This window comes from Phoxinus phoxinus, assembly GCF_949152265.1.
Source record: "Phoxinus phoxinus genome assembly, chromosome: 17".
NCBI classification, from domain to species: Eukaryota; Metazoa; Chordata; class Actinopteri; order Cypriniformes; family Leuciscidae; genus Phoxinus; species Phoxinus phoxinus.
The window spans coordinates 26,274,709-26,300,625 of NC_136892.1; the positions used below are offsets into that span (position 1 = coordinate 26,274,709).

Sequence of the window (25,917 nt, forward strand, 5' to 3'; positions counted from 1 at the left end):
TCTTTTTGTTTGGGCTTTTTAATATTATGATTTTGTTAAAAAAATTCTCTACCGTCACCACCCCGCAATATCAAGCCCCGCCCCATTAAGCCCCGCCCCCAGCACCCCCTAGATAAAATATGTTCCCGCGCCTCTGGACTCTAGAGGATGATAGAGCACCGCTTTTGGAGACCTGTGCCAGCTTTAAGATTCAAGAAGCTTATTACGGGCTTTTAAAAGGCCTAAGTATTAATACACATAATATATACATACAGACCCACCGATATATATGTAATATTATATACAAACGTCAAGCTCTTTAAGGATCCTATATTGGGATCTAACTACCCATCCCTGATTACTCCACAAGAGTGCAACAACTTTGCCCCGCCCTCAGTCGGCACCGATTGGCTAGTCTGTCCTCTCCGAGTTTCGGTAAACCCTGTGATTGGCGCGGTACGTTGTCACTCAATTCAGCGGGGAGTGTTTGGGATCCTGAGAGGAAGTGAATGATTCGCGTTTGCACTTGACGAGGGGAAATCATATTGTTGGGGGAAATTAAGCGTGTATTCACCGAATTTCAGCCGTTAAAAGAGATTAAACCGGTGGACGTACATCTTCTGTGACGATATGGTTTAAAAGGATAATCGTTTTTTTGCATTCAGACTTCGTTGCTTTGGATCAACTTGCATTCACAGGAGGTGGAGGAAGACAGACTTTGCTATTGTTCCAGCTTTCACACGAGTGTGTGTGTGTGTGTTTTCGTGTATGTGTGTATTAAATTGCCCTTTGGCTTTATGGCTACGAATTCTGAACCCATTTATGGACTCTCAGAGGATGAAGTAAGTACTGTTTTTTTTTTTAAACCATAACGTTACCATCTTTAAGACACAATATGCCTTCCACCACTGTAACGTTATGTTTATAATTTTTCAATACCTGATTTCTGTTTTTTTAAATGGGGTTTCCAGTGTGACAAATGATCTTTTGTTTGTGACAATTGTTTTATTGTTACAAATATAAATATGAAGGTTATTAAGTATTTAAATGCCAATTGCTATCAGCTTATTCTTCCCATTTCTCCATTAGATTGAATGGGATAGCCTAGTGTTAGAAAATGTAACGCTGTCATCAAATCGTAATATCTTCCTATTACTACCAAAATAGTAGTCTAGATTTAAGTGATCTAAGGCATAATGTGTTGGTTTTTATGATTGGCAGCTCACCTGTCAAAAATCAGGATCTTGTTGTTGGGTGTTGATGTAATTGACATTGACACTATAAATGGCTGACTGATGGATGTTTTTGTTTCTCTATTAGTAGGAAAGATGTATTTGTAGCAACACATTAATAGTTTTCCATGATATTGCCTTGAAGAAACCATGTGGGTGAAAAGATGAATGCATCATAATCAAGATTTATCTCTAGTTACTTCTTGCTGAAACCAGTATTACAGTGTTTCTAATAATCTTACAGCAGATTTTGTAGCAACCACAACACCATGTTGTTTGTCCTAACAGGGCCCGGTGTGACCCCTGAAAATTCAGGTCAACTGTCTTGAGAGTCTGAGGGCCGCCTTAGGAAGCAGGTGTTCGTTCATGATTCATTTGGGTCTGCCTTGATGCTTTTTTAGTCAATGCTGCTTCTCTCAGCTGGCATACTAAATATGTCTTTTAGTTTTTAATGCCGATGGTGATGTAGTTCAAGGCCACACATTGTTCATAGGTGTAAATATCAGTGAAGTGTTTATTAGGCGTTGATATTTGAGTCCAAAGGACAGTCCCGAGTCATGTACTACTGTATGTACAAGTTGGCATCTACATATTTAAGTCCGTATCATGTTAAATTGGCCAGTCAGCAATTTCTGGAAAAGATCTGTGATCTGGCATGCAAAGCATACAAGGTTTTTATGTGGAAAAGTACTGCAGTACTTTTAGTCCAAAATCCTGAAACTGTAACGTATGAATAGGCAAAGTTAATCAATAATTTCTGCACAATGGGTCTTGATATGTTTCATGTAAACAAAGAGGAATGTTACTAGCTAGATGTTCATCCGCAGGTTAAACGGTGGATGATCAAAGTTAAGCATTTGTTCAATGTTTGTGTTTGGGTGTTAAACCGCAGGAGAAAAGACTCAACATCCCTATGTTCTCCTATGAAAACCTTTTAGAAAATAAGATCTGCACAAAAGTGTAAACTTGACTTTATTTGATTAAAGTCAGCATTAAATGAAAATTCACCTGATCTATTTTCTAAATGCATGTTATTAATCTTATTGTGAATTACTCATCCCAAAAATTTTTTTGACCTCGTAATTTTGAATTAAAATATAACTCAGTGTTGGGGTGAAAAGTCATACTTCTCTCTGGTGACTTATGACAGGCTTCCCCAATAATTTCTGCTTAAACTTTCTAACAGTCGACTGCAAACCCGCATTTCAGTTATGACAGAAACATATTACTATTGTATGATAGAATTAACTTATCAAAATAATGATAACATCAACAAAAACAACAACAATACAATTTATTTCAACATTATTTAAGGAATTTAATTATTTGTCCTTGTTTTATTTAGTAAATTTTTGTTGTTCAGCACTTTGGCAAAAAAATAAAAGGATAAAAGTTACGTTTTCATTTGATTACATTTTAAAACATGAATTAAATAGTAAGTTTTATGCATTAATTTGATCACCACCGTTTATATATATTTGTATTAAATCATAAATCGAAAATGTAGGCTATTTCATAGGACTATTATTCTTCATTTTAATAAATTATTAATGATAGAATCTAATCCACAATCAATTAGCCTATTAGGCCTACATTTACATCAAATATTTACATGTTTTTGATGATTGAAATTAAGAAACGAATCAAACAAATGGTTTCAAGTTTGTTTAAATGAAGCATTTGTTCAAACCAAAAAAATTGTTTTCATTCATTTACAGGCCATTTTAACTATAATAATAATTTAATGTTTAATACCATTTTTTTCTGAGACCTTTACTACCCTCTGCCCTACATTTTTTTTCTACATGGATGAATTGTATCTATATATATATCGTATTTCGCCATTCAGCCTAAAAATACCAAGATATGATTTTTGGTCCATATAGCCCCAGATTGAGATGTTTTAGGCTTTTCAGTCCATGATCCATCTGTCCCATTATAAAACGGTGTATTAGGTGCATGTAAACGTAGCTTGTGTGAACCCCCCTTAACAGAAGTGGTGTTTCTTATAAGTGTTTGTTTACTTTTAGTTTTTCACAATACACTTAAAGCAGCTTTACAGAAAATACATGAGTCCACATTTAAATTTAGAGTGAATGTGATCATCATTGAATAGATATTTCAATACTATAAAACAGAATTATACTAGCAATCTCTGTATCAGTCATTGGTTGATCACAAGTATTTCCCCTCCAGTAACCCATCATGTTGACATGGCATCCCAGATTATTGCAAAATCCACACAGGCGCACAGACACCAAATGCAGACGACATGCACCGCTTCATTAGTATGCGACAAGCATCTATCAAGTTGGCTTGGAGTCAGCCTTGTCAGCGGGTCTGTTTACCACACTACATTTTCTCAGTCCTGTGGGATCCCATCACTCGCTCCCAGAGTTCCTGCTGGGCATGACCGTGCCTTTCAACTCCTATAGACCTCAGTTCCCAAGACACTGTCTGTACACAGGAATGACAAGTTCTCCCTTAGGAACAGTCTGGCAATTCCTTTAGAGCTTTTATTGACAAAACTCTTGTGGAATTTTCGACCTCATTTGTTTAACTCCCATTGAGTAATATGCTACAGGTTTATTAGATAACCATGTGTAGTTTAGGTTGCACAATGAATTTATCTGATAATATATCTTTTTCAGGATTATTTGATGAATGAAAAGTTCAAAAGAAAAGCATTTATTTGAAATAGCCTAGATATAACATCTTATGTCACCGTTATGTCTTTACTGTCACACAATTTCTATTTCACCGTGCTGCTATTCATGTTTCCAAGTAAACAGAGAAAGTTTAAGTTAATGTTTAAAGTGAACCAATCATGTTGTTGCATTTCCTTTTGGAATTGTAAATTGTTGGTCTATGTTGGTTCTATTCCATTGCACTAGATGTTTTTGAACATAAAAATGTGTCTTGTATTAAAAAAATTAAGACATTTAAGACATGTGTAATGCATACATTGCTTGATAATCATCTGGGAGTGCCCAGTTGAAGAATATTCATGAACAATGGTAATTTACCTTCGGATTAGCACATAGCCAATACGTTAAGTCTGCTCAGTGACCATCACATAACATTATTATTCATGTGTAAGCCTTCACCTTAGGTAGGATGTACATATATTACAGCATACAAACAGCAGAGTAGGTTGTCAAAGAAAAACATTAACTTAAAACCATTAAATAATAACAATAATCTGATAATTTGGACATGTGGATGTCTGTTTTACACACAGGGAGGACACACAAACGTTTACTCGATTACGCACTCACTCGCTCAGCGTCATGAGCGTGGAATGTGATACAGCGGACATGCTGTTACATCATCTTCATTAAAAATACATGAGCTATAGTTGCAGCCGAATCATGTTTTCTTGATCCGTGTGGCATGCCTCTGTGCTGAGGTCTGAAGATGAAGCTAGAAAACCTGAGAAACCGGAGACTCCTCAAAATCTACCATTGATTTACTACTATTATATATAAAGCTAGTTCCCCTATTGATAGATGTATTACTTTGTTTATCCCTAAGGGCAAGTATACACCCATATAGTGCTTTTCAACTGTAATTTCTATTTTGATGGCAGCCAGATATCAGAAATTCAGAATTATTTTTTAGTTGCGTTATAGGCTATGTTGCAGAAAATCTCTTGTTTGTTTAGGTTGCAGGCAGTGCTCCTCCTTTTAAATGTTTTATTTTCTTGTCAATATTGAATGAGTGTCTCTCTCTCTCTCTCTTTCTTAGCCAAGGTCAACATTTTGCATTTTTATATTTAAAGGGGTGATGAACTGAGAAATCAACATATGAGCTTTTGACATACAAGATGTCATCATACTATAAGAATATCCTGTAAGTTTCAGAACTGAAAACTTCCTTATTAGTCCAATAAAAGCTTTTATTGACACCAGGCACAGCGAATGACTGGTTTTTGAAAGTGGGGATCTATGACGTCAAAGGGTGTCGAAAACCCCAAGATCGACGCCTACTTTAACACTACGTGTTAGCCCCGCCCACTGATTTGCGCATAACATGAAACTCATTATTATATGCAAAACTGTTATCCAATCATAGTGGTTGTTTACTTCCCAAGTCTTCAATGCGGCACGCCCATAAAAAAACAAGCGTTTCAGGAGCTAGGCTCAAAACCAGGGTAGAAAATAGCCTATTACTTAGCCTATTAAAAACCAAGCAAGCGTCACAAGTTGACATCAGACAACAATATATCAAAAAATCAAAAGCCAGTTCATGACCCCTTTAAAGTATTTCATATCAATTTGCGTCCATGAATTCTAAGTGCGAAAGAAGCATGAGAATAGAAAGCGTGGAACGTGTTGTCCATTTAGTGGTGTTCAATGGAATTTTTGAATTTGGAATTCAGGGCGAGTTGGATTTGGAAACTGTGTTTAATTCTGTGTGCAATTCAGAGAGTAACTGAGTTGCATAGTAGGATGAAACAATAGATAGTAATTAAGCATTCCGCACATAGCAGCCGCATGCTTACTGAGGTCAGCGATGTAACCGGTCAGATCTTCCAGCTCTCTGCCCCGTCGCTATGTTTCCCCTAGAGCAACCTATAAAGTATGTTGTTTAATAATGGCACTATGAATAAAGGGAACCTTTCACTTGAACTTGCAACCTTGTTATCAAAACCAAATTCCTAAACATTGGACTGCTGCCCACTTCTTACACGTTTAGCTCTGAATGAACCCTGTTTCTCATAGTCTCCAAATAAATGAGTACCAACACAAATAATTCAATGTAGATTTTTACTAGTGTTGTTGTTGCTGAACTTGTTGACTTCGCTAGGGTGTTCTGTGTGGTTTTCATGAGACTGCTATGTGGTTTCTAGGGTGTTCTTGGTGGTTACTAGGTGTTTGCTCACTGAGTCTCAACAAGAACTGACTAGTTTATCAGCATATTTAAATATTAAATATACACTACTGTTCAAATGCTTGGAGCTTAGCAAAACTTTATTCAGCATGCATTCAATTGTTTTTTAACATTGTTACAAAAAATCTGTTTAAAATAAATGCTGCTCTTTCTGTTCATCAAAAAATATCATGTTTCCCCAAAAATATCAAGCTGCACACAACTATTTTTCAACATTGATAATTATAAAGAAATGTTTCTTGAGAACAAATCAGCATTTTAGAGTGATTTCTGAAGGATCAGTCTTGGTGAGCTGAAGTGACTTCTTTCAAAAACATTGACCCCAAACTACTCAACGGTTGTGTGTTTTAGTTTAGGGCTGTCTCAATTGCCAAATCCTACCAGTGCAATGAATCTCTCCCTAAAAAGTCACTCAATGCACTGTGAAGAATGTTCCCTTAACAGAAGTTCTGAAGTGCGAAACATCATGTGAGCCAATTCACTACACATGACGCGCAATATATGTTTTTTTTTTCAAATGCAAACCATTAATTATATTTCAGCATAAACATACATCGCTAGAGAGTTAATGTTCCAATGTGTTGTGAGCAGGGTCCTCACTGTCCGACTCCTTACCAGTGCTCGGATTTGTGAACCCGATATACTGTTTTACGACCTAGGGAGCTGATTGAGACTGTAGGATACATGACTTTATACAGGATTTCCTTAAGATGGTTAATACATCCCACAATGAAGATAATTTTATAGGTAGGTTTGCACATCACTACTCCTTAGATATTATATAGTCCCTAGATTGCCCTTGACTTCCTCCATGAACATGAATCTAAGAGATTTTTATGGTGGTGGTATCATTGTCTGCCAGATGAAAATTGTAGGTGTGTTTGCTTAGAAAAATAATAGCCCATATTTGCGCAAGTCAGAACCACCATTTAAAATGTATCATCAATTATATTATTATTATTGTTAATGGCCTGCTGAGCATGCAGGCTTCTCAGTTCCTGTTGTTTGTGGTGTAGTTTGACTAATCTTTAGGGCCATTTAAAAAAGGTATTGCAAAATGAGCATGATGACATGCTTCGAAGCACTTACAGTGAACCTTTCAATAAGGCAGACTTGGTTCTGACGAAACCAGGTGCCATAACATTATGAACTGCATTGATATGGAAATGCATCCACTGAACTCAGCAGTCTTGATTATGTAACTGCTGATGAAAGCATCGACACAAATGGTTTGCAAATCTGTGTTTAGACAGGTTAAAAACAGAAGCCTTTTGATAATAACTCTGTGCAGTGAGTCGGGTTGGGAGTCATTTGAATTTTAACGATTCTGATTCCACTTATCGATTCTTAATTTTGATTCCAATAAGGGAAAAAATCTGTTATCATTCACATTTATCATTCATTGCATTGTAGCTGAATAATATGAACAAAAATCAAAGGACACTTACACAAGTAACTTTTGCCTATGTTTTAAAAATACCATAAAAGCAACTAGCCTAACTAATATAAATGTCAATCATTATTAAAGACAAGTTAACCTTCAGCAATAATAAAAAAAAAGAACAATACAAATATAGCTACAAAAGTCAAGAACAGCGAGGGGAATTTTCTCTGTCTTTTGATGTTTGATTAACATTATTATAGAGACGGAAGCAGGAATATTAGGCTGCTGTCACTTTAAGAGCTGCACGGATACAATATAATGTTACATGTGTTTTTGTTGTCAACGGTTTACGTTCACTTAAGACATTACCGACTGTTTTTACAAGGATATTTTTGACGTGGAAGAGAATAAAGTATGAGAGGCGGCTTTCTGTGCACATGTCGTTTTTGGATGTGTGAGCAGAACAGAACAAAGCGTGTTAGTCTTCTTGCGCTTGAATTGTTTAAAGTCACGTTAAAATCACTTTTTCTGTGCACATGCTTTGAATGTGTGTGCAGCACACAAAAATGCGCTCACAGGAATCAATAAGCGGAATTGATATGCACGTGTCTTATCGAACCCACGGTTTTTGGACATTTGGAACCGGTTCTCGATACCCAACCCTAGCAGTGACAGCATGGATCTATGAATTATATTTGAGCAATTTTTAAAATTTCATAGAGCATCTCAAAATAGGAGAACTTGTTTCTGGGATAGACCTTATTAGGGGTGTAGCAACCATTATTAAACAAATTGTTTCTATTTGAGATGTTAAAAATTACATATTTTCAAAATCAACTCGGTAGGTTACCTGAATTAATAATTGGTTAATCGCTCTTAAGGAAGCATTATACGTATGATTAGTAGGAATGCCTCCATACCACTTTTTATGCAAAGCTGTCATAGTACGAAAGGCTCCAATACAGAGTGGCACAAAATCGCTATTGCGCATCCCGAGCGCACGATGATGCGCTTAAAGCAACATGGAGTCAGGGGCAAGCAGCGCGTCATGATGAAAAGTTCATAAACCGAGAACAAAGAGATGTATTGTTTGTGCAGCATTGAGAATATTGAATCTGTCTAACAGTTTACTAAGCCTTTTTTATCAGTTTAAAATGTCATAATTAGACATGTTTTTTGAGCACTAAATCAACACATTAAAATGACGTCTGAAGGATTATGTGACACTGAATAACTGCTAAAAATTCAGCTTTGCCATCACAGGAATAAATTACATTTTTAAATACATAGCCTACAGGAAGCAAAGTTGGAGAGAGAGAGAGAGGGGGGCGGTATCGGGAAAGGTCCACGAGCCGGGACTCGAACACGGGACGCCTGAAGCACAACTGCGCTATATGTCGGCGCTGCCCACGAGGCTATTGGCGCCGACAGCACAAGATAATTCTTACAAAAACATTCATTCATGAACCAGATGAAAAGATTCCTTACTATAGCTTCTGTTTTATTAGTTCTGCTTCAGAAAACCTGTTGGTGTACAAAGTCTGGCTCTTTTCTGCTTTACACTTAATATGCAAATGCATAATCTATCAAACAGACCCACTCTAACTTTGTTCCATGACTTGGCCTATGCTTAGAACCATGTATTAAAGTAAAGCCAGTGATTTGACCGTGAACCGTCAACATTTTATGGCTTCCTCTAGGGAACTGCTAATGTGGTGTGCTGTTGTTTTCAGTGACATTTAAGACAATATTGAATTGCAGTTCTCCTAATGACCCCAGCAGACCAAGGTTTCCCAGTTGAGACCCGATGATATTACTTGGAAACACCAAACCTGTCATTGAACTAATCGTTGGGTGTGCACAGGAAACTTCAGAGTCAGAGCTTCAGTTCTCTAAGAGGCTCGTGGAATCTTAATCCTAATTATCCAGCTTGACAGCCACAGCCTGAGTAATACTTTCCTGCCATCTTACATCAATGTGAAATAAAATCAGCTGCAGCCCCTGCGACTTAATTATTATATCAGTCAAGCATGTAAACTACGGTTGTGGCAAAGCCATTCGTCCTTATTTATAGACTTGACATATTGAGCCGGTAAAGTTTTGTTGATGTAGTAAACATCACTTTATTTTGATTGCATGGGCCCTCCTTTGCTAATGTTTCCAGTCGACATATCAATGAAGTTTGTTGTGGCTGACGTAACTTGATGGTGAAACATCTGAGCTGGTAACCAAAAGATTGTAGCCTCAAATCTTCATCAACCATGAACCATCTTCATAATGAGCAAGACATTTAAGGTCACGTTACTCCAGGGATGTTGTCATCTTAATGACTGTAACAAGGTTAGATGTTATGGGAAGAAGGAGGCGGGAACCGGCGAACGTTCAAACATTTTAATAAATAAATAAACAAATACAAAATGAAAGTATAAGCCAGCAGTCCCTCGCGGACGACTGCTGGCTACAGAAATAAAACACAACACAAACACAGGCCTGTCCTCTCTCGATCTTCACTGTCGTTGCTCCTCCTTTTATGCCTCCACTCCTCCGTGAGAGATACGAGACCGGTGCGTCGCGCAGGTGTCGCTCATCATTAATCACGCCACCGGTCTCGCGCCGCTCTCACGTCCCTCGACCTCGTCCTGCTCGCCACAATGACCAAATAGTAATTAGTGGTATTGCTAATACTAATTTTAATTTAAAGGGGTGGTAAAATGCCCTTTTCACGAGATGTAAAATAAATCTCTGATGTCCCCAGAGTGTATGTGCGAAGTTTTAGCACAAAATACCCCACAGATATTTTTATATAGCATGTTAAAGTTGTCACTTTTTGAGGGTTTGCAAAAACGCACCGTTTTGTGCCTGGCCCTTTAAATGCAAATGAGCTGCTGCAGAGGGCGGGGTTTCAAGAGCTCGTGTGTGTTGGCAGCTGCGATTACCTCACGCAGACACACTAAAATGACAGAAACTGTTCTGTCTTTAATGTTAAAACGGAGTCAGACAAAGATGGAGAGACTCAAGAAGTGACAACATGTAGAAGCAACAGGACGTCTCTGAATGGTTAGTTGATGAATTTGTTGCTGATGTGGAGTTAACTATCTTCAATTAGCATATTCTGTCGTGGTAATCTATAAATCGCTCATATAGGAACTGTTGTGAGATGCACACAGAGTGACTTTCTATTGCATGTGAAAAGATGGATGCTAAAGTTTGAGCTGACTCACAAATGTACTCAAACACAATAACAGCATTGAAGAGTAGCAGCCCTTTTCCATAGATATTCCTTGGCTGTTTCTCGCATCCTCTTCTAGTCCCTCTACAGCAGCCCTGGCCTTCATCGGCAGTACCGATGAGTTGTCATTTCCACTAGTGGACAAACCCAGCCATCATCCCTGGCCTGCCCTATCAATTCATCTCAAGTTTTTAGAGTGTATAGGTGATTGAATGGATCAAGTAAGAATGGAAGGCATGATGGTAGCTTCGGGTCTCGCTTGGCGTTCTGTATCTTCTGATCTTTTAACCTCATTTAGAGAATTAAGGGACAGGCAAGGAAATTATCATAATTACGGGCAGAAAATGAGTGTTCCAACTCTAACCTGCCGCTTTGAATTTTATCAGAGAGCTTGAAAGTTTGAGTGGTCTCGAACGACAAGGTTTTCGGTCAGTTATGATTCAATTGTCAATAGAGGCAACACTCTGAAAATGTGTTTGTGATCAATGCATGTAAAAGGAGAAAACACATTTGCAATCCTTTCATGCTAGATGCTTACCAAATTATTGGTAACACTTTAGTTTAGGGTCCAATTCTCACTCTCACTAGTTGCTTATTAGCATGCATATTACTAGGATATTAGTTGTTTAAAGCGGATATGAATGCCTTATTCTGCATGAACATATTTTATATCCCTTAATCCTACCCGATACCTAATCTAACTAATTTACTAACTATAAATAAGCAATAATTAGCAGTTTGAGACAAAACCGTGTGACCGAATTATTTATGATTGCTTTGAAATATAAAATTGATTACGTGTCTTTCAAATGGTTTACTTGTCCGAAAGCTTGGGTCAACCATTGTGATTCCTGTGTACATTTATGTTGATTGGAAAAACTTTTTTTTTACATTTCTGTTGTCCAGATTGTATTGTGTCATCCTTGACTTGTGCTAAACTTGAGAATCTGACCTGTGATGGGTATTTCATAAGCCTGATCGGAGTTAAAGGCTAGTGCTGTTTTTTTCTTGGCAAGTTTATTTGAAAAAGGTGTGTTGTAATGCAACAAGTTCTGGCGGTGTGATTAGGGCGAGGATGGATACTGTGCAATATAGACCTGGATTAGGGAGTGTGCTTGTGGAATGAAAAGAAGAGCATTGTTTGCCTTCATATGCAGCTGGTCTTAATGTCCTGGAAATGCCAACATATTTTGAGATCTAATACTTGAATGATGTGAGATGAACAAGGGGTGTATTGTAAACTGATTTGATTGAATTGCAAACCAAAATATTTGTTCTGTCCTAAAAAAAAAAATTATTTCGGGAACATTTATTTACTATGCAGTTTCGGGAATTTCTTCGCTGTATTCTCGCTTTTTGCTCGCAGGTTTCTCCCCCTACAGCTTCGGAATAGATATTTGACAACACTGTCGAAAAACTTGTTGGCGACTCTCAGATACCAGAGGCTAGTAGATCAACGACATCAAAGAAGACGGGACATTCTTTACAACGTCTTCATTTGGGTTCGAACAGCGTGAGGGAGCGCAATAATGATAGAATTTTAGCAGATTTCTTTTTGCCGTAAAGCAATTCTTTACATCGCGACCTGATATCACGCGATACTTCCTGACGCTGCGTCCGGCGGCCCAAAGTTGCAAGGGTGGTTTTTCCGCTCACAGGCGATAGGGGGGTGCGAAACGACCACCATTCAACCCGAAAAGTGTAATCTAACCATTCCAATGACTCCGAAGCTGTTCGGTTAAGGTAGAAAACCTGCATAGTTCACCTTTAACCATGGTTTATGAATGGTTGAATCCATTTTTCTTTATACCAAGTAGTGGTTCTCCACAGAGAAATGTAGTCTTTGTTTGCATTTGATTAATAAAAGCACAGCTGCATCAGTCTGGGCCAGCCGGTGGGAGGCCGGTAACACCCGTACCGGTCAGAATATAAAATCTTCTCCAATCTCATCCATGCTGTGTTCGTTCTGTAATAATTAGGTCATAGGCTATATGACAGGGAGAATAAATACAAGCTGTCACACTGGTTGTTTACTTGGGCTGCCCGAACGATGCATGTCTTGTGATAATGCAGATCATCAGACAAATAGAAAGAGAATTTCAGTCGTGTAGAGAGCAGAAGTGGGTGAAGAAGGCCCTTTCTTACCCTCTTACGGTGTGTCATTTCCGGGCTGGTGAGCTTCAAAAGCGAGAGGGCGAATAAGAAGCTTGTTGTGTAATTGCGAGCAGAATGAATAGGCCTAGCTATTGAATGCAGGCCGAAGTGATGTTGGAGGCGGGACGCACTTATGCAGAGTGGGAGTCGTGAAATGGTGGTCGTATCGTATCTACTACTGGAGAGATTTTGAAGGCCAAGCTGAGAAGTTTAGACCACCTTATTCAGTCATAAGACAATAAAAGGTTTACAGCTCCCAGAGGGATTTATTTCTCACGGACGCTGTATCATTAAAACAGTTTCGTTTCTGTCCATCAATAAACACAAAAGCTTTTTTGGCTGCAGCTTCCTCCTAATTTCTTTAAGATGCTCCTTTTTTGTCCTCTCCTGGATGAGAAGTGGGGTGAAATTAGGACACTCTTATCCCGTCTTAAATTTAGGCCATGGGGTCGTTTTTTTTTCTTGCTTCCAGACTCATACGAGAGGTATTGATTTATTCATGATGGTCTTTTTCTGTGTGTCATGTTTTGCAGAACGAATCTCGTATTCTTCGTGTCAAGGTCATTGCTGGCATTGATCTGGCGAAGAAGGACATCATTGGAGCCAGGTAAGGAAGAACTAAAGGAGGTTTGCGCAGAAACTGTGTACATGTTCAGTCTTTTTACGCATTCATTAGCAAATGCAAATGTTGGAACCGTCTAAGTGTGTGTGTGTGTATATGAATGTGTTTGTCTGTATTACCTCCTTCATTCATGTGGCAGACCAACTGAGCTGCACTCAGTGAGGCTTTCTCTTGAATTGGACAATAGACTTATCCAAACAAATGATCTCTCTGCCAGGAAAGGAGCACAAAGGGAAAATGCTTGGTTGATCTCATTTTTGCAATGTTGCAAGTTCTATTTATTTGACTTTAAAGTTTTCAGGTCCTAAAGTCAGAGGTCAGAGAGTGCATTAATTACTGACAACGTGATTTCTGAACTCAACCGTTAACTTTTTGAATCTTTTATGCACTGTGTTTGATCGGTATTAGAATAGATCGAAATGTTTGTTTTTATTTATTCATTTTATATGTTATACCAACTTTGCTCTAGCGTTTATAACTTTACTGAATCTAAAGGAAGAGTTTTTTTTTTTTAATCTTACAAAATATGAAACGAAACTAAATAAATGTTGTATTGCAATAAGTACTATACATTTTGTAATATAATACAAAATGTTGCACAAAAAGAGCTCTCATGCATTTATTAGGCAATCATCACCTATTACCGTTCACATTTATGGCCCCTGAAATGCCTGCAATGTAAGTTGTCCATGTTTATCGTTTATCAAACTATTACGTTGCTAATGAATAACGTGAGCTTAGGGCAGAAAATTATAACACTCACATTTACAGCTTGCAGCCTACAAGACCTGACTTTGGTCATTTGTAAAGTTATGGTTATATTGCACCATACAATTTGAGTACATTTGCAGAGCCTGATAAATTTTGTTTTAAAATAGAATTTGCTTTAAACAGTGCTAAAATGTCTTAGAAAATTGACTTTTTTGTGTGTGTCTTTTTAATGTCACTTTTCTTGTATTAGGTTCAGTGCAGGTTTAACCTTTGATACCAAACCATTTAAATTCTTATAAGGCTTAACAATTGTCACCTAGTCACGAATCTCTTAGAGTTGAACTTCAACTTCAAAGTGGAGGTGTCTGGTGCTTGGCTCTCTGTAATGTGTAATGACACATTGGCACTAAGTCTATGCCACTTAGATAAATACACCCTTATCTGCAGTTGTCCGCTCTGTTGCATAATAGACTAAAATTTATTTTTGCTGCTTCGCAGACCAGCGTATTTCCTTCGTTTCTTCTTCTATTTTAAGTTCCACACTATTTTATTAAGTATTTATTTGTGAGGAGCAGTGTTGTATGTTTGAGATTCAATGTAGTTGACTATGTATGAAGCTAAAATAGCCAAGAAATGGTGTTTACAACATTTAGCTGTCATTTAGCTGTATTTTTTAATATATCAAATAGATTACAATATTTTCAAATGTCATCTATTCCTGTGATGGAAAAGCTGAATTTTCTTCATCATTAGTCCAGCCTTCAGTGTCACGTGATCCTTCAGAAATCAATCTAATGTGCTGATTTGATTATTATTATTATTATTTAAGATTTCCTTTTTGCATTTTTGCCTTTTATTAGGGTAGGACAGTAGCTAGACAGGAAGTGAGGTGCGAGAGAGGGTAGATGGGATCGGAAAAGGTCCACGACCTGGGACTCGAACTCGGGTCGCCCAAAGCACAACGGCGCTACATGTTGGCGCACTTGCCCATCAGGCTATCAGAAACCAATTTTTGCGGAAACCTGATCAATTTTTTTCAAGATTCTTTGAATAGAAGCTTGAAAAGAACAGCATTAATTTGAAATAAAAATATTTTGTAACACTAGTCTATAAATGTCTTTACTGTCACTTCTGATTAATTTAATGTGTTCTTGCTAAAGAATAAATTCTTTTAATTATTTTATTCTAAAGTCTTACTGACTTTTTAATGTCAGTGTATATTTGGCCAAATTTTAACTGCCAGTTTACTAGATCTCACTCATATCAGTGTTGCAAAAAATAATTCAATTATAATATCCAAGATGTAATGGGTGTAACTGTCCCAGAGGATGTGAAAGAGAGGGCTCTCACAAACGTTAAAGGTGGAGTATGTAATATTGACAGATAGTGGTTAAAATGGATACTTTAGACCAAATAAAAAATATTGGAGAGTTGTTGCATGCCCCCTCATCCTCAGACTCGACACTCATGCGTGTTGCCAGATTGAGGACACGCAACAGGAACAACCACAATTGACAATAGAAGGCGACCATCCTTACACTGTAAGTTGATGAGTTAAATTATCTGCGTTTTAATATGCCTCTGGTCATAGAGCTTTTTAGATGGGTCCAGATACTTTTTGGGTCGGAGAGAATCTTCGATCAATAACCCAATTCGTTTGCCGGCTTCCATGTCTGCAGTGCGCAAGGGAAACCTGGCAACCTGGAGTGTCGGAAATACTATTGGGTAAACTGGCAGTGGATGGGACCATGCAGACCAAAACAAAAACAGACATTCTGACACGGAACGCACTTTTCAAAGTAGAATAACTGGCTTTATCATTGTTTTTCAGAGAAACAAGTATGTTAACTTTGCATGTTTCCTAAATATCTGAAAACATATATTTTTTTTTAGTACAGTAAAACTTTTATTTTTTTTACATACAGCACATTTAAAGCTAGGGTAGGCAATGCTTTTCAGAAACACTTTGTTATACTGGTTGAAAATCTTTTCACATCTTTGTAGTAATTAATAAAAGAAAATGTTTATATATCTTCTTTGCAAATCTCAGAACCAAAAAATGTCTGTCCAATCATTACATTTAGTCCAAATGCAATTATATAAACTACAATGTCCTACCTGAACCAAAACAACAAGCTTATGCTGTTCACGGCACGCCATGTCGTAATTACGAGATGGCAACCCGAAATTAATCTGCAGCAGTCGGAGCTCTTGATGTTTACGTTCATTATTATTAATGTCATGTGCTTTGAGACATGAGGTAGTTTAATGCCGTCTCTCGTGGTGCTTTGCAGACTCTGCTCTGGTTGTGCACATTTGTGTTTCGGAGGTGGCATGGCTTTGAAGAGCGCTCTGAAGGGAGGGTGTGATCTTATGCTTTCAAAGCTAGCTTGCTATTGCTAGCCTCTACGGAACTGCACTACCTACCTAGCTTTAACTTTGGCTAATTGTCATCCAAATTGATTCTATAATAAAACTATATGATATAACTGGATACTAGCACATTCTCTTTATGGTGAGTCGGATCATTCATCTCGGTAACACCACATTATTTCAGCTATTTTCTAATTATGAATATATGGTAACCGTCATGCTGTGGAAACCCTTGAGTGCCCATTTGCCACTGCTGTCACAGTAAATGTGATTATACCATGGTCTGTCTGAATATTTGTTTCTGATTGGCTGGAAAGTGTTTCATGTTTCAAGTTTCATGTTTAATCACCGTTCTATATTAATGTGCTGTTTTCATTGACACACACACACACACACACCGCTGTGCACACACAGAAACATTCAGAAGCACAGAAACTTATCAACGCTGCCCCACGACTTTTATTAATAAAATAGCTTCGCTACTGAGACGCTACATTATATTTCTCAGTTTAAGTAATTAATAAAGAGAGTTTTTAATAAAGAGAGACGCTGCACAGACATACACATCTCGCTCTCGCTCGCTCACTCGCTCTCGCTCGCTCACTCGCTCGCTCATTAATTGAAAGAAACTCTAAAATTAATTAATTCAAATAAATATGTAATTTTACACAGGATCTCTGATCCAAAGCAAGCAGAATGAATTGTATCCTTCTGGTCAAATATTGTGCAACAAACATCAACAACAGCTTTAAGTTGTCATTGCTGTCAAATGACCATAATATAAGCAGGATAATCCATGGCTAGCTGTGAAAATGGAGGAAAAAGTCCATCTACTCATATTATGCTTGAAAAGATTAGTTGAAAAGATCCTGAAAGCTTCAGACACTTAACACTATAATAATTAAATTTAAAAAAAATTAAGAGTAATACAATTTTATTTAATGTAATACTATACAGAACATTTTCTACAAATGCGGTTTTTGGTTTGAATGAGGGAAGAAATTGATGTGTAAAATGGTTTGTATTTGTCTCGTTCTCATTTTGCTCTACCAGTTTTATCTTTCTTTCTGTCTCACACTTGCTCCTGTGGTGTAGACGTCACAGCTCCTTATGTTCTTCTAACTGTGCTGATCTACTGTAGGTTCCATCAGACCTGTCTGCTCCAATCACAGAGTCTTAGAGTGTGTTTGTGTGTGTGCATCACAAGTTCCCACTGGTCGTAGATATACATTCTTACACGCATTATGGGTATCTCCTCTATGGACCGATTGCTCAACGGCATGAGCGTTTCTGAGTCTGACGTGTTTGGTTCATGAGGATGATGCTACATCTGTGCTAATTAAAGCAAAAGATGTGCAGCTGAGCAAATAAGACGCCACAAGGCACCATCACAGATGTCTCAGCGGAAAAAGTGAGGAGGGTTTGATAGAACAAAATCTGACTCCGAACGGAGCGTCTCTCTCATTTGCTACCTCTTTTGACGAATCATTCATATACTGAATAGCTAAATGAATTTAAACCCATACCTAACATCTGCACTTAATTTCTGGAAGTCTTTGACTATGCTGGCATCGGCCACTCAGAGGCTAAGTTCAGACTGTTAGTCCAAATCCGTTTTTTTGTGCATGTTATAAATAGGAAAACATTTGTATTGCAAACTCTCCATATTGCGGGTGTTGTTTTTGCCGTATACCTACCAACGCAACATCATTTCCATAAACCAATGCAGATATTCTTAAATGAAAGGGTTGTATGGAACACACAAATTGGATCTGAACAGTTCCAATACACAATGTGGACAGTCAATAATTTTTGGGCATTTTCGCACCTGGCTCGTTTGGAGCTTTTGTTTTCGGACCCCGTTTTTTTTTTTTCTTTTGTCAACATTTTCTCATAAACGTATATGAACACTGCGCTCGGATCCGCACCAAAACTATTACTCTGAGATGGCCTGAATGATGTGGTCTCGGCCCATTGAAACCGAACTCTGGGGCGGTTCGGTTGAGGTGAGAAAGCAATCCGACCCAATGGACCAACGGACCAAGTGCCATCATAATTAATAATGGGGAATGTCTTCTATAAAAAGCAGTAGTGTCTGATTATGTGAGATTTTGTGATTGAAAACCAAAAAGCATCTCTTCATCTGTGCTGCGTGTGGAAGGCAAGTTGAATTCATTGAAGTATCTGGAAAATCCTAGTAGAGAACGGCATGCCGTCAGTGAGTGAAGCTGAAGCTTGGACATCATTGGACCTTCCAACAGGACAATGATCCCCAAGCATACCTCAAATTCCCCCAAGTCCTGGAAGATTCTACAGTGGCCACCAGTCACCTGACTTAAACCCCATAGAAAATCTCTGGGGGGATTTGAAGAAGGCGGTTGCAGCACACAAACCCAAGAATATTACTGAGCTGGAGGCTGCCAGAAGCTAGTGTCTGGTTATACATCATCATAGGTCATAACAGCAAAAGGATGTTCTAAGGGGTTGAATAATTTTGAGACTGCAGAAGTCATAATAAGCCTGCGGAGACGAAAATGTTCTGCGTCATCCATCAAGATGGATTGACAAGAGGAACGTAAACGGTGAAATTTGACCAATAAGAGGATGTTTTACTCGCATGTGACTTGCACAAACACATTTTGGTACGCCTTGAAATGTTGCCTTGTGCAAGTGAACTGAACCAAGAAGAAAATGCAACATTGTAACAAATTAAGACCCTGTTTCGGAACAAAGCAAACGACCCACTGGTCTGAAAACGCCCTTAGATCAGATTCCAATCGGATACACAAATAATCTAATTTGGACTGACAGTGTGAGATTAGCCAGAGAACCCACATACTTTGCAAAAGCTGACCTTTTATTAAAGAAAAAAAGTAAAGGAAAAAGTGTAACATCTGGTCTCTTTCAGATTTAAACTTGATATAATGCATGCTGCTTTAATTTGGTTTGGCATAAAGATATACAGAAAAGTCAAGAATTTCTTGTTTGGAGAAGTTCAAGTTTTGTGATAACAAATACACAGCATACAGTGTGTTTTTGGTTTGGGATTCTTTCATCCATATATTTGCTTAAGTAATTTTAGTTTAATTTTAGTTTTATCTATTTATTAGCGAGCCATTTTACATTGAGCTGCATAGTTCTTAAACCTTGTGTTGTCATTTGACCGCAGATTGACATCAAAGTCCTTGAAAATGTCAATGAAGCTGCAGTTTTTTGCCCACACAGTCAATAATCCTGTTCACCTTTAGTTTACTTGAATCAGTTGAGATCAGTCAGTTGAGAGTGTCCTCTGTCTCAGTCGAGCCTTTTGTTTTGTATTTCCCTTGGTTCCCTTCTCATTTCTGCTTTTTGCACACGGTCAAGTACCGAACCAAGTCCCCCATGACAAAGTCCCCCATCTCTATGGTAACGGTGTGCACTGTTAGTGTTCTTATGATGACACCTGAGCGGCTCCGTGGCCTTTAACTCAGGAAAATGGGACAGTGATTTGGGCATCTGGGGTTTCTCTAGTGCTAGCCAAGAGAATCAAAGACCCAAGAAATTCCAAAGCAGACAGATTTTTTCCGACTCTTGCCTTTGTCTACAGGCTATTCTTAGAATGATTTAGGCATTTTGTCATTTGTTAAACACGTTTTTATATTTATACACTTTAATTTTACATCTGCACATAAACGTATCACTCATCACATTTTCTTTTTATCCGCTCCTGGAAGTGAAATTCATCCATCTGTGTTCAAAATGCGTAATGCGTAATTTGTTGACGAAGGCAAGAATGTCCAGTCTCAAAAGTGGTATATTGTTTTATCCTAATCAAGAAAGCCAAATCCTTGTATAAACATTCAATTAGAGGCGACGGGGAATCCAGACACTGCAATTAAAAACCAGAAAAGACTGTTTTCAGCTGCACAACAGTCTAAAGGAAAGGAAACTAAATAACTGTTCCAGAAGTGCTGAGAAAATGCTGAGCTTGTAGCAGTGACTTTCAGGCTGAAACCCAATTTACATATACGAATTACTGAAAGTAGATACTTGCTGGCGATTTTAAAGTACATCTTTTTTAAGAATTAAATTAGCTAACATGTCAGTATTGGGATGACATCATAAGATTGCTTCCAAATTATATTATTGGATTATACCATACTTTAAAACAGGTTTTGTGTTTTATTCCCCCCCACCTAGCACATGCAAAAACTGCATAGATTTTGTTATTTTAAAATGTGAGTTTATGCTTAGTCGATGTGGGGGAAAGGTGTCTGTTAGTTTAATAAACCAGCATGAAAACACCCACTAGACCCTTATGGAGAGAGTAAGCCACCTGGGATTCAGTCAAATCAGCAGTTCCTAGTCACGCTGTTTTTGTACAACACTTTCTGTTTTTGGTTTTCTATTTTAAGTGTTTTGTTTGCAGTAAATTCAGTAAAATTCCGTTGAGTTCTTAAAAAGATGACTATGATGACATTTTCCCTCGAACTTTGTGTTTGTTGTGTTTAAAGTCGATGTAATCTCTTTCAGGTGTAAAATTCCATATGGGAAGTACATAGCCAATTCTATAAGTTTGGAAAAGTGTACACGTATTATGTACACCGATGAGACAAAACATTATGACCACCTGCCTAATATGCTGTTGATCCTTCTGCTGAAACAGCGCTGACCTGCTGAGGCATGGACTCTACAAGACCTTGACGGTGTCCTGTGGTTTCTGGCACTAAGACTTTAGCAGCAGATCATCAAGTCCTGTAGGTTGCAAGGTGGAGCTGCTTGTGGATCAAACTTGTTGGTCCAGCACATCCTACAGATACTCAATTGGATTGAGATCTGGGAAATTTGGAGGCTCCGTGAACTCTTCGCCATGTTCCTCAAACCATTCCTGAACAATGTGTGCATTATCCTGCTAAAAGAAGTCACTTCCACCAGGAAACCCCATTGTCATGAAGGGGTGTACTGTACCTGGTCTGCAACCATGTTTAGGTAGGTGGCACGTGTCAAATTTACGTCCACATGAAAGGCCGGACCCAGGGTTTCATTGGACAGAACATTGCCCAGAGCATCACACTCCCTCCACCAGTTTGTTGCCGTCCCACAGTGCATTCTGATTTCAACACTTCCCCAGGCATACGGCACACACTTACACAGCCGTCTGCGTGATGTAAAAGAAAACGGGACTCATGCACCAGGCGACCTTCTTCCACTGCTCCAAGGTCCAGTTCCGACGCTCGCATGCCCATTGTAGGAGCTTTTGACGGTGGACTGAGGTCATCATAGGAACTCCTGATTGGTCTGATCCTCCCATAACCATCATTCAAATTTTGTGAGACTTGTCACAGTAGACCTCCTGTCGCCAGTTTGTGGTTTGTCTCTCCTCTGACCACTGTTGGTAAATTCTCACCTCTGCTGACCGGGAGCAACACACAAGCCTCACTTTTCAGAGATGCTCTGACTGAATCGTCTGGTCATATAATTTTTGGCCCTTGTCAAAATCGCTCAGATCTTTATTCCTGTCCATTTGTATTTAATCCAACACATCGACTACATACAAGAACTAATTGTTCACTAATCATCTAGTCTACTCAGAACTTGACATGTGACCTTGTTAGGAAATGTATCAACATTTTTCGCTTCACCTGTGAGTGGTCATAATGTTTTGGCTCATTAATGAATGAATAATTCGAATGTGTGTTTTCTCCTTTAAACGTACAGTGAAAACTCAATTTTCCCTTACATAATTTTTTCCTCATAATAGCTTAAGGTAAATACAGGATTGTGCAAATATCATTAAGTTTCATGTTATAAAAAGAAACATTTTTACAGTATAGAACTTTACAGTTTGAGCTTTATTGCACAATATGTTCAATAGTACTACACTATCAATCATAGTTGTCTTGTAAGATTCTTATTCAACTTTTCCATGCGGGATAGGGGCTTAACATGCATCTAACCTATTGTTTGACTTAGTCCCTCATTGTGCGTTTAATTGTTCCTGTTTGGTAAGCTAATGAGTTTTGCTGTGCTAATCCTTAATTTTTTTAATGGCTTCCGTTCTTTGTCTCCCTCTGGTTTCCTGACCACTTTTCCAACTTTACCTCACCCAGACCTATTGCTCTGAGTGTTAGTTGAGTTGGATGGGGAAATGCAGATGCTATTCTCAAAAATCTGCTAAATCAGTGCAAATAATCTTTCCATTAATGTTTGTACAAACATTCAATATTTCATACTTATAGCTTCACATTGTTATCTAGGTTGGGTGGGTACATAAATTGATTAAATTAAATTGTACTGGTGTAAGTTTTTTCTTAAGAGTACAGCGCAACAAATATATTCCACACAATATCATGTTACATAACAAATTATGTGTGTATTTGTAAGAATTAAACACTGGGCCCTTAACCTATTAGCTTATCTCCTTGGGAATTATTTTCCCAATGCCAAAACACGACAGATTTATTTCTTCATTATTTAATTCCCTGACCAGCCAAAGGAAAGTTTCATAGTAAAATATGAGGAAAAAAGTGATCTATCAGTCTTGTAAAAATATAAATCCACTGTTTAATAAATGTATTTAATGTTAATCTTTCCTAGTTCCTTATCTAGTTAACTTAATCTAGTTCCTGGATTGTGTAAACTTGTAATTTTCTTTGTTGTTTTCGGAAGGTCTTATGTGTTTTTGTCTCTCTTTTTTCTCTTTAGCGATCCGTATGTCAAACTCTCCCTATATGTCACTGATGAAAACCGAGAGCTTGGCTTAGTACAAACGAAAACCATCAAAAAGGTGAGTTTTAGTTGCACTCAGCAGCTGTGACATTTAGGTTTTAGTTGAATGTTTCTGAGAGATTTTAGGATGACTGAAAGAACTGAAAGTGAGGAGATAAACAGGTGATTGTTCAAGATGTTAAAGCCACTAGGAGGAGTACTTCCATAGACCGGTGGGCTTTCGTAGTTTTATCAGGCCTTGAATAATATGATACAACAGGATCGTTTTAAGAGTTCAGGACCATGTGAATGTATGTAACTTTATATTTGCATTATTATACTGTGAACTGGGGAAGAAAATGTTTATTTGTCATGGAAACAATATCAATCTTTATACTTTTAAAATAAGCTTAATTTTCTTCATCTAAAACATAATTATCTTATATCTTTCTTTTGATAGTGAGGTAAATTATTACCCAGTCATGTTATTGACAGGTTTCATGACATTCGCTGTCACAAAGTGCTTTATTTGTGTATGCAGTGACGTTAATGAGTACTAATTCATACTTCCCTATTTATCTGTTTGTCCTTGGAATGGACACACAAGGAAATAAACAACGATGCCCAGAGAAGTCCTTTAGGATAACGTCACCAGAAATTAGCAATTGAAATGAGCCTTGGTGTAACATTCACAGACCTCTTTAAAGCAAACTGCATGCTTTGTTTTGATGTTAATGTCTTATAGGCTGTGGAGTGCATTTGGTTGACTAACAGATAATGCTTAATGTGTTTTAAGGGCAGAATAAGATTAAAAAATATATTTTAGAGATTCTGACATGGTAAATGTAATGAAAAAAAGTCCAGATTACCTATCACAACAAAATCAAAATAAATAAATACGTATTTGTTTAAAGACAACATTAAATCAAATGTCTTTAGTATTGCTTATTACTTTAACACATACAATTATGCTTTTGATTAAATCAGCTTAAACACTTCACAATACAGTTCCATTTGTTAACATTAGTTAACAAGAACTAAAAATAAAAAATACCTCTAAAGCATGTATTAATCTTACTCAGTAAATGTCAACATATACATTATTAAAATCAAAAGTTGTATCTATTATTTATTTTATTATTAATTTAACCTGCTTTAACAAGAACTAACAATAACCAGTTGCATTTTATGTTAACAAAGATTAATAAGTACTTTAACAAATGTATTGCTCAATGTTAGTTAATGTTCATTAATAGGACCTTATTGTTAAGTGTTACCAGTATGATGATGATTTGAGAATTGGGAGAAAATAAAACGTTTATTAATTGTCATTTATTTATTGAAAATGTAATTAAAATAATGTCACGATTCGGCTTGATTTTTCTTAAGCAAAATCAAATTTAGCCTATTACTTTAGATTTTTGGTTGAAATATTTCTCAGACATATTCTTGACAGGTTTCTTATAGACCACTGGATGACAACTAAGAGTTTGGTCTAAGAGGCAGGCGATAAATCGACTTGGCAAGTCAGTCAGCATTTGGGTCCATTCAGTTCCATTAAGTCAGTAATCAGAAAGTCCTTACTCCGGAGTCTCCTGTGCTGTGGCTGCAGACTTTTCAGGTTATTAATAGCTGACAATGCACCGCTGTGTGGAACATAAGCCTCCTTGATCCTCAGGTCTCAGTGTTGACTGATGCTTTAAGCATCCTGCTTTGATGAACTTGTCTGGGAACTCAATGGTTTGTGGCACATAACAGCAGAGTATCTTGTCTCATTGAACAAAGACGTATGTTTGTGACCAGATTTAATTAAAAAGTGTAAATACCTATTATGAAATATCTACCTATATATTTGACTGTAGGCCTATATGAGACATTTAGTCTTAATTTATCACTAATGCACAGACGTATTACAATTAAAAGTGTCAGGAAGGATATTGCACTCATACATTTTTATGGAAATACAAAGAAAGCAGGCAGTTTTGAGTGTCATTTATAAATAGCAAAAATTGGCAATTACAAATATTTGAGGTTATACAATTTTACCTAAATGTACCGGTACATTTCATTAATCAAAATGTTTGGAAACCATAAACATTTAGGACCTTAGATGATAACATATGATACAAATTCAGGATTAAAACAAATCCAAAATTTGGCAAAAAAAAAGCTAATCTGTATGTAACATAGAGGTTTATAAAGCTTGTTTATTATTTATTGAAAACCATAATTTTTTCCATATTTAGTTATTATTTAGTTATTTGAGTTTACATAATCATAGTAGTTGTGATGCCAGTTTAAACTGTTTTTAACTACAAAACTAGGTTTACAATAGGCAATTACCTATTGAAAACTTTTAGACAAAGATATATTAGAGTGAATTTGAGTTGCAGGCTATGACAAGATTAGTCTGTTAGTCAGGAGGTGACAACTGCATAACCTTCAATTGACATGGAGATGGATTGACTAGAGGCTGTTTGGCTAAGAGTAAGAGGAAGTCAGCCTTGTCTAGGTTAAGCTTAAGGTGATGATTGGTTATCTATTCTGGAACGTGAGAGATGCAGACTATGAAGAAAGTGTAAATGGAGAGGGAGATTATAGGATCTAGAACGGAGTGTCGTTGGCATAACACTGCTAAGAGAAAATGTGCTTT

General features: G+C 37.4%; 1 protein-coding gene across 4 annotated transcripts in view; it reads left to right on the top strand.

Moving 5' to 3' along the window:
- Positions 1-444: 444 nt before the first annotated feature.
- nedd4l (NEDD4 like E3 ubiquitin protein ligase) overlaps positions 445-25,917 on the top strand; it is a 75,406-nt gene continuing 49,933 nt past the window's right edge. For 2 of the 4 annotated variants that reach the window (XM_079587171.1, XM_079587173.1), the window contains exons 1-3: positions 445-821; positions 13,405-13,478; positions 23,262-23,343. In XM_079587171.1, coding sequence (XP_079443297.1) covers positions 777-821; positions 13,405-13,478; positions 23,262-23,343 — 201 coding nt within the window. In that variant the 5' untranslated portion in view covers positions 445-776. The remainder of the gene's footprint in view (positions 822-13,404; positions 13,479-23,261; positions 23,344-25,917) is intronic. The other 2 variants (XM_079587172.1, XM_079587165.1) reach the window with 1 other exon arrangement.